At 45.5% G+C, this 10,087-nt stretch overlaps 1 protein-coding gene across 1 annotated transcript; it reads left to right on the top strand.

The window, feature by feature from the left end:
• The first annotated feature begins 4,431 nt into the window (after window positions 1-4,431).
• On the top strand, window positions 4,432-9,438 carry dclre1b (DNA cross-link repair 1B). Its single transcript, XM_082187327.1, has 4 exons — window positions 4,432-5,098; window positions 5,679-5,844; window positions 5,965-6,147; window positions 7,997-9,438. The coding sequence occupies exons 1-4, from the start codon at window positions 4,907-4,909 to the stop codon at window positions 9,181-9,183; spliced, it is 1,728 nt and encodes a 575-aa protein (XP_082043453.1). The 5' UTR covers window positions 4,432-4,906; the 3' UTR covers window positions 9,184-9,438.
• The last annotated feature ends 649 nt before the right edge of the window (window positions 9,439-10,087 follow it).

Genomic DNA, 10,087 nt, shown 5'->3' with positions numbered 1-10,087 from the left:
CGCCCCGGAGGCCATCCATGGGCTGCTAGCCCTATCGGCCCCGCCCACGCTGCTCGCCCTGCCGGCCCCGCCCACGCTGCTCGCCCTGCCGGCCCCGCCCACGCTGCTAGCCCTGCCGGCCCCGTCCACGCTGCTAGTCTTGCCTGCCCCGCCCACGCTGCTAGACCTGCCGGCCCCGCCCACGCTGCTAGCCCTGCCGGCCCCGCCCACGCTGCTAGCCCTGCCGGCCCCGCCCACGCTGCTAGCCCTGCCGGCCCCGCCCACGCTGCTAGCCCTGCCGGTTCCTGAGCCGGAGCCAGTGTCTGTTCCTGAGCCGGAGCCAGTGTCTGTTCCTGAGCCGGAGCCAGTGTCTGTTCCTGAGCCGGAGCCAGTGTCTGTTCCTGAGCCGGAGCCAGTGTCTGTTCCTGAGCCGGAGCCAGTGTCTGTTCCTGAGCCGGAGCCAGTGTCTGTTCCTGAGCCGGAGCCAGTGTCTGTTCCTGAGCCGGAGCCAGTGTCTGTTCCTGAGCCGGAGCCAGTGTCTGTTCCTGAGCCGGAGCCAGTGTCTGTTCCTGAGCCGGAGCCAGTGTCTGTTCCTGAGCCGGAGCCAGTGTCTGTTCCTGAGCCGGAGCCAGTGTCTGTTCCTGAGCCGGAGCCAGTGTCTGTTCCTGAGCCGGAGCCAGTGTCTGTTCCTGAGCCGGAGCCAGTGTCTGTTCCTGAGCCGGAGCCAGTGTCTGTTCCTGAGCCGGAGCCAGTGTCTGTTCCTGAGCCGGAGCCAGTGTCTGTTCCTGAGCCGGAGCCAGTGTCTGTTCCTGAGCCGGAGCCAGTGTCTGTTCCTGAGCCGGAGCCAGTGTCTGTTCCTGAGCCGGAGCCAGTGTCTGTTCCTGAGCCGGAGCCAGTGTCTGTTCCTGAGCCGGAGCCAGTGTCTGTTCCTGAGCCGGAGCCAGTGTCTGTTCCTGAGCCGGAGCCAGTGTCTGTTCCTGAGCCGGAGCCAGTGTCTGTTCCTGAGCCGGAGCCAGTGTCTGTTCCTGAGCCGGAGCCAGTGTCTGTTCCTGAGCCGGAGCCAGTGTCTGTTCCTGAGCCGGAGCCAGTGTCTGTTCCTGAGCCGGAGCCAGTGTCTGTTCCTGAGCCGGAGCCAGTGTCTGTTCCTGAGCCGGAGCCAGTGTCTGTTCCTGAGCCGGAGCCAGTGTCTGTTCCTGAGCCGGAGCCAGTGTCTGTTCCTGAGCCGGAGCCAGTGTCTGTTCCTGAGCCGGAGCCAGTGTCTGTTCCTGAGCCGGAGCCAGTGTCTGTTCCTGAGCCGGAGCCAGTGTCTGTTCCTGAGCCGGAGCCAGTGTCTGTTCCTGAGCCGGAGCCAGTGTCTGTTCCTGAGCCGGAGCCAGTGTCTGTTCCTGAGCCGGAGCCAGTGTCTGTTCCTGAGCCGGAGCCAGTGTCTGTTCCTGAGCCGGAGCCAGTGTCTGTTCCTGAGCCGGAGCCAGTGTCTGTTCCTGAGCCGGAGCCAGTGTCTGTTCCTGAGCCGGAGCCAGTGTCTGTTCCTGAGCCGGAGCCAGTGTCTGTTCCTGAGCCGGAGCCAGTGTCTGTTCCTGAGCCGGAGCCAGTGTCTGTTCCTGAGCCGGAGCCAGTGTCTGTTCCTGAGCCGGAGCCAGTGTCTGTTCCTGAGCCGGTGGTGCCAGTTCCCGAGCCGGTGGTGCCAGTTCCAGTGCCCGAGCCGGTGGTGCCAGTTCCAGTGCCCGAGCCGGTGGTGCCAGTTCCAGTGCCCGAGCCGGTGGTGCCAGTTCCAGTGCCCGAGCCGGTGGTGCCAGTTCCAGTGTCCGAGCCAGTTCCAGTGCCCGAGCCGTCTGTTCCTGAGCCCTCAGTGACCGCGACACTGGCCATTATGGCCACAGCCATGTGGTGTGTGTGGGCTACGCACACACTTGGGCCGGTGGTGTCTGTTCCTGGGCCGGTGGTGTCTGTTCCTGGGCCGCTGGTGTCTGTTCCTGAGCCGGTGGTGCCAGTTCCAGTGCCCGAGCCGGTGGTGCCAGTTCCAGTTCCAGTGCCTGAGCCGGTGGTGCCAGTTCCAGTGCTTCAGCCGGTGGTATCTGTTCCTGAACCAGTGGTGTCTGAGCCGGTGGTATCTGTTCCTGAGCCGGTGGTGTCTGCTCCTGAGCCGGTGGTGCCAGTTCCAGTGCCTGAGCCGGTGGAGTCTGTTCCAGTGCCTGAGTCGGTGGTGCCAGTTCCAGTGCCTGAGCCGGAGGTGCCAGTTCCAGTGCCTGAGCCGTTGGTGCCAGTGCCTGAGCCGGAGGTGCCAGTTCCAGTGCCTGAGCCGGTGGTGCCAGTTCCAGTGCCTGAGTCGGTGGTGCCAGTTCCAGTGCCTGAGCAATTGGTGTCTGTTCCAGTTCCTGCGCCCTGGCCGCCCGAGGGGTCTTCACCGCCCTGGCCGCCCGAGGGGTCTTCACCGCCGTGGCCGCCCGAGGGGTCTTCACCGCCGTGGCCGCCCGAGGGGTCTTCACCGCCGTGGCCGCCCGAGGGGTCTTCACCGCCCTGGCCGCCCGAGGGGTCTTCACCGCCCTGGCCGCCCGAGGGAAAGTCTCCGCCCTGGTCGCCCGATGTACTGTCCGTTTTGCCCTGGCTGCTGGCTAAGCTGTTTCCCCCTGTTTCTGTTCCCCTCCATGGACCTGGCCCCCCGTCCCTCCCCCTGATCCTCCACCGTGCCTCCTCCCTCCTGGTCTCTAGTTTCATGTGTGTCCTTGTCTTGTAGTGTCTGGAAGCCACTCCGTAGAAGGGGGGTCATGTCACGGTGTCTGGTTGTGTTTCCCCGGGTGTCCACTAGATGTCCTTCTTTCCCCACAGTGTTAGGCACTAGAACTCCATTCCCCACAAGTCTGTCTGTGTATCGCACCCAGGTGTCTGTTGTTTGTATAACCAGCTGTCTCTCGTTATCCCGTTGTCATTCATGTATTTAATGCCCTGTTTGTCTCATGTTCGGTGTGTATCAATGTTATTCGTCATACCGCGTCTGTTGCCCGTGTCTTTCCTGTTTATAGTCTGTTTATTGTTTTTCTTGACTGCCTGGCTGGATTTGACCATTGCCTGCCTTTTTGGATATTGATTCTTGGATTACCCCTAATAAATACTTCGTGCTGCACTTTTGGATCCTGTGCTCTTCATTCCCTGAGCGGTCGTGACAGAGTTGCCTTTTTTATCGTATTATATTATTCTTTTTCTGTTAATACAGTTGTGTATGTATCTGTATGTATTTGGTAAATAATCATAGCTTGTATGAATGTGTTATAAAAAGGAATAAATTATAAATGATTTTCATAAATGTTTTTAGCCATGCAACATCGTTTATCACAGGCTTTCAATGGGAAACTAGGCTATTTCCACGGAATAAAACAAAGTAAACAAAATGTAGGCTACTCTCACAATTCTGACCCTTTTTTTTTTCTTTTTTTTTTTTTGCAATTCTGAGTTTATAACTTACAAATCATAGTTGCGTGATATAAACTGAGATATGAACTAGCAATTCTGATAACACAAAATGTTCTGAGATGTAAACACAGAATTCCGAGAAAATGTCAGAATTGCGAAATGAGCGACAAACTACCAACCACAGTTTCCCCCTATGTTTAGTCAACATGTGTTATTCTCTCTTAAATGCCTGTTACGAATTCCTCAAGCTTTAATAGTGATGTGCTAAAAAGATAAAACAGTCGAGCTACTCAGCACCGCATCATGGTGTTATACTGACCTCTAGTGGAGGTAATGGGCGCTGAATATAAAATAAAGCATTCCATTAAAGGCCAATCTTGCAAGATTTAAACACAGTTTAGCCTAAAATAAAATAAAAAACATATGTTTGTGTTTGATAAGAGAATACAACACGACCAACATCTAAATATATATATATATATATATATATATATATATATATATGTATATATATATATATATATATATATATATATATTCATATATATATATATTAAAAAAAATCTAAATCTATATCTCATAACACATTGATTTGACTAAATAAGCGTAAGTAATTGAGCGAACAGCACCGCCCAGTGGTTACATATTAAAGTGAAAATAATATATGGCCGTATTATCATGTGATTTTATTAGCCTACATAATTAACTGATTCTCTAAGCCAATCACAAACAAACAGAAAGAAAGAAAGAAAGAAAGAAAGAAAGAAAGAAAGAAAGAAAGAAAGAAAGAAAGAAAGAAAGAAAGAAAGAAAGAAAGAAAGAAAGACCACAAACATCAATAAAGCAAAATGAGAATTGAACTGAAGCGGCATTTTAAAGCATATTATTTGAATTTTGACTGCCACTTAATAGCATCTACTGTGATCAATACTCAAGGTGGAAGCAGCGATTTCTGGGTTAAGCTCTGAGCAAAAGACCCGAAATCTGCACATCACGGAAGTCAGTGACGTCACACGAGCGCGTGTGCAACATGGGGGCGTGGACAATAAACGTAGTTTTTGGCGGACAACCCAGTCGCAAATATCATAGCGCGCTGAAATCGTTTGAATTGGTAAACACACCGCGACATGGCGCTCATCTGCACAAATAGAGCACATCATCATCATCTGCCCGGCTAACCGGCCTGCTTAACACACTCGGATAAACAAAGACTGGCAAGCATGCAGTTACATTTATCCTTTTTTTTGTCTGTTTTTGTGCCTGCAGAAGCAAATTAAGCGAAACTTAAATGCGATGTCGCTATTCCTTTACTGCTAACGCTGCTTACACTGTTACATTACAAACACTTGCCAGTTCATATTGAATATTGTGTGTGTTTACATTTATGACAGCGCTGCTAGACAAGTGACGCTTTTCAAACGCCAACAAAACCAGTACAGCCGAAATACAGCTTTTGTTAAAACAAATCCCTTTAGGAATAAGCAGTAGGTACCGCCTGAGCTCCTCACAGAAGCATAAAATGAACGGAAAAGTCCTATCGGACACTCCCATAGCCGTAGACTGTTGGCAGCTCCGTAAGTGCCATCACGTCCGACTGTTCTTTCTGTCTCACATGCACGCGGATCACACCTCTGGCCTGTCATCCTCCTGGAGTCACAGGCCCATCTACTGCTCACCCCTCACTGCCAAACTGCTCCAGCTCAAACTGCAGGTGACTGCCGGGGACCGCACATGGGGAACATTTCAAAGAAAACAATATATATTTATTTTTACATATCAGTTCTATTTTAGTATTATTTATATACTATTTTAACAATAACAACACTCTTATATATCAAAGTCAACTGTAAAGTAGGCTATGTTATATGGAATGACATTTATAGTGAAAAGTGCTATACAATTTCTCTTCAGGTTTAAACACAACATTAATAGTGGGTCAATATTGTAATGTGCTTAGTACAGTAACCACTAACCATATAAAAGTCTGTTTTATTTCATTTCCACAAACAGCATGTTTTCTATAATATCAAGTTTTTTTCTCTCTCTGTATAAATTGGTCTTTATTCGGTGCATGCATGTATTTAGCTGTCTTTATATTTACGAAGGGGCCCCTTCTATATTTGGGGGTCCTTAAGTTTGAAAACCTCAGAGGTCTAGAAAACAAAATGGATGAAAAATTATAAACAGATTCCATGTTTAATCCTGGACCTAATATCCAGAGATGAATAAAAGTACACTTTTCTACGCTAAAATGGCTGAAACATTGAACAAAATGTTGTTGTGATCTACAGGTCAGAAAGAAATGGATTCGTCCCTTGGAGATTGGGGAAGCTCACATGCTGTTGCTAGATGATCTTGGAAAAGAGCGGCTGACCGTTACTCTAATAGATGCCAATCACTGTCCCGGGGCAGTCATGTTTCTCTTCGAGGGATACTTTGGCACCAGACTCTACACTGGTGAAAATTAATATTATGGAAATGCACAATATTCTAATAGTTTTTCTTTAGAAAGTTATTGATTCTCACTGTCACATATTGAGATTACATTTTAATGATAGTTAATGTGTATTATCTCAGGTGACTTCCGTTATACCCCATCCATGCTCCGTGAGCAATGTCTGAGGAACAACACTACCATTGACGTGCTGTATCTGGACAACACAAACTGTGACCCCACTCGAGCTGTGCCTTCTCGTCAGCGAGCCACTCAGCAAATTAAAGAGATCATTAGGGCTCATTCTGGATACGCCGTCGTTATTGGTAAGACTCTCACACTTTCAACATTAAAGAATTTCAAAGATGTCACGGTGAGGAAATTTTCACACCGGTATATAAACTTGCGACAACACCAGTATTACAGATAACACTTTGATTCATTGTTGAATGCCCTTTTCGATTTCGAATTCGCGATCACGTTTTGCCCACTCTGTGTGTAGGCCTATAATTTGCCACTATTTATTTGCGGGGTATTGAAATCACTATTGAATGCGTACTCTGTGTATAGGGAGTGGCTATACTGTCCTCACATTTTACAAGATATTTGTCAATGACGATCAAGATCTGTTGCGCACCAAATCCTCCTCCATCGTCTTGTCAGTCATCTCTCCTTGCTCTCGTCATGTGATAAGTGAAATCTGACTGAACACTGCAGCTCGTGCTGTATGGAGCAGAGCAGACACTTTCAGTTTATAAGTGTATCGTCCGTTGTCTAGGGGTGTTCGATTCAGTGTTTTCTGGAGTTAGCTCTGATTCCCGACTCCATTTTCTCCATTTACTTTGTCAAAACAGGGTCGGCAATATAGGAATACAAGATTGCCGTCATTATTACACACTAGGCTATTCTTTTTTTTCCGACTCAAAGCCTAAAACTACCTTTTATTAAAACAACACACTTTTAGCGAGACTGGCCAAATTAGTCCAGTTTAGAGATGACATTACCTTAAAATGATGCGTCACCATAATTTCCTAGTTTTTGCAAATACTACCTAATTTTAAAGAGGAAAATATTATGATTAGTTTTATGATTATGAACACAAATTAGGATATCATGGCAAACCAAATTAACTGATGAAACCACAAAGTTGGCACGGAGGTATGTATATTATTACAATGTTATTGGCTGTTATTTGATTGTAAATAAGCTACTGTACATGTAGGATAAAACTATGAGACTAACGTTGTTTCTGCGACAGCTCCAGTTGTCTTACGCATGAATGAGCGATTTCAGACACAGCAACGGATTTCACAACAAGAGGCGATTTCTGTGCTGGAGTCGACTCCAAAACTAGGGCTATTAAGAGTCGACTCCCTTTCACTACTATTTTACAACTGATCTAAATGGTTAATAATCGTTCTAATTCTGTGAGAATAGGGAAGTCCACATCTCCACAAAACAGTTTCAAACAAATTACAACGATAACGACACAGAGGAACGATATTGTTGGAAACATTTTTTTTACAGCTGATAAACAATAAGAACATTGAGAATCCGAATCCAGAGCTTGAGCATTTAAAGCGGCAGACATCAGAAAGTCTCCAAATATTTTTAGGTGACTCTTTTCTTATATGCCGTTCAAAAGTATGGGGTCAGTAAGAAATTAATACTTTTATTCAGCAAGGATGAATTTAAATTAATCAAATGTGACAGTAAAGACTTTTGTACAAATATATGAACTTTTTATTCTTTAAATTATCCTGAGGGATTCTGTTTTCCTGTTTTCAACATTTATAATAATAATAATTGTTTCTTGGGCACATAATTATCATATTAGAATGACTTCTGAAGGGTCATGTGAGACTGAAAACTGGAGTAATGGCTGCTGAAGATTCACTTTTGCCTTCACATGAATTAATTACTTACTTGAATTACTTTCCTTTGTGAGCATAAGAGATGCATTTCAAAAATATATAAAAAAAAAAAAACCAACCCCAAACTTTTGAATGGTAGTGTATATACATCTTATAAATTTTTTTTCATATTCATGTATCGACTAATTAATGTTTGTAGAAAACACACTGTAAAAAGTGACTGAATTCATCTCACACTTTTGAGTTTGTTTGATATTTTAAAATTGCAATAATTATTAATGAGCCTGCTATCTGTTATCAGGTCTTTACTCTCTGGGTAAAGAGTCCCTGCTGGTGGAGCTGGCTATGGAGTTTAAAACATGGGTGGAGGTGGATAAAGAGCGTCTGGAAACCTTGCGAGTTCTGGAGCTTCCTGATGTTTTCACCACTGACTCTGGTGCGGGCCGTATTCGCGTGGTCTCTCAGTCTGTGATCAATGCCTCCAACTTGCTGGCGTGGAATAAAGTGGAGCCTACCATCGCTATATTGCCCACCAGTCGCCCTATGGTCTCCTGCCACCGTAATGTCTATGTGGTGCCATACTCTGATCATTCCTCCTACCAGGAGCTAGAGGACTTTGTGTCTGCCCTGCATCCTGTCTCTCTAGTGCCTATAGTGGGCAACTGCCTGCCTTATTTTTCTTCCCTTCTGAGCCCCCGCAAGAAGTCTAAAGAGGTGGTGGTTCCAGAGTCGGTCAAGCACTACATGATGAACAATTCGAACATTCAGGCCTCCACAAACAGCATAACAGGAGTGCTTCAAAGAACCTCACTTCCTGAGTCTCGAGGGGTGGTGTTTGACTCTCCAGAGTCAAAAATAACCCGACTTAGTCACAATGACAGGGATTCAAATGATGCGGATGTAGATCATGATACTATGAATGGGAATTCTAAGATGGATCAAGATTCTGACTGCATTCTTCTAGACATGAGCACCGACTCCTACCATGGCCCACACGGCAAGCGTTTGAAACTCATCCGAGTTGCATCGGAAGATGTCGTCACGATTGGCAGCAGCCTTCCTCCGGATGACAACGAATCCATTAGTACACGTAAAGATGTAGGATCACCTGATCGCAGTTCCTTTTACGAATGTGAGCATGAAAGTCCAACAAAATCATCCAAGGAGAAGAGTCCTCAAATGGGCAGCACCAACTCTAGAGAGATGTGCTCTTCGATGGACTGCATCAGCATCCATGATCAGTCCTGTGTTTCCGCTGCGGCTGCGCTCACACCCCCTGAAACAAGACCAGTGACCTCTGCCTTGACCCTCAGGTTAGAGCGAGAGCAGTGGCTCCTTCAGAACTTCACCATTCCTGCTGAAGAATGCAAAAGTGACCACGTGTTGTGTGGACTTTATGAAATGTATCGCATTAATCAGGTTGATCTTCCCAAACCACCAGGTGATCCTCTTGAAGCGGCTATAAAGGAGATTCAAAAGTCTCAATAAAGCAGTTTGTGATTAAGATAAGCACTTATGTTTATGTAAATGTTTAATAATTATGTATCAGTGACAACAGTATTGTCTCCAAGCCATTAGTGCTGTGCCAAAAACTGTTGATGGCATCAATCTGATGGTATTATTTTCAGTTTTAATGTTTGACACATAACACCAACATGTTTTCATTTGTAGCATTTACAAAGCACCTTATTGTGGCAGATTTGAATAAGTGTTCTCATTAAAAGTGATCTTTCTCTTTGTCAATTGTCTTGATTACAAATAATCTTTAGATAAATCTTTTAATTAATGCATATGATTTTTAGACCTTTTAAACTATAAACTTTTCAGTTTCATGTCAAGTCAAGTATATTTTTATAGCGCTTTTCACATTGTATCAATGTGATTGTATCAAAGCAGCTTCACAGTATTAAATAAAAATAATACAACAAGGTTTGTTTCTAGTAGAATTTATTGATTGATAAAATTAAATTTAATATCCCCAGTTTCATGTGTAGAATATTGATGAAGCATCCAAATGAAGTTTTATTTAATGTGAGAAATGTTTGGCAGCCTGAAACAGATGGACACGGGATAGAAAAGGTGCATGTTGAGATGTGTGACAGACCAAGGATTTGAAGTATTGAAGTATCTTGGTGGTATTTTTAAATTAGCATAAACTTCTGTGGCATAAAAAGGATACTTTGAATTATAAAGAAAAGAGTCTGTGACTGTATTAGCTGCTCAAAGCACCAAACACTAATGGAGAAAATGCCCTTAAGTAATACTTTGATTAATCTGGCACTTAATTTCTTACTTCTTACGGGCAGTGGTTCTCAGTGTGAGGGAGACTTCTCTGATTTCCCTGATTTGGTTTTATGTGCTATTGGGCATGCTGAATTTATCTCTGAAAGCA

This window comes from Leuciscus leuciscus (genome assembly GCF_965113295.1).
Source record: "Leuciscus leuciscus genome assembly, chromosome: 13".
Lineage (NCBI taxonomy): Eukaryota > Metazoa > Chordata > Actinopteri > Cypriniformes > Leuciscidae > Leuciscus > Leuciscus leuciscus.
This window is presented reverse-complemented; position numbering and strand designations above follow the sequence as displayed.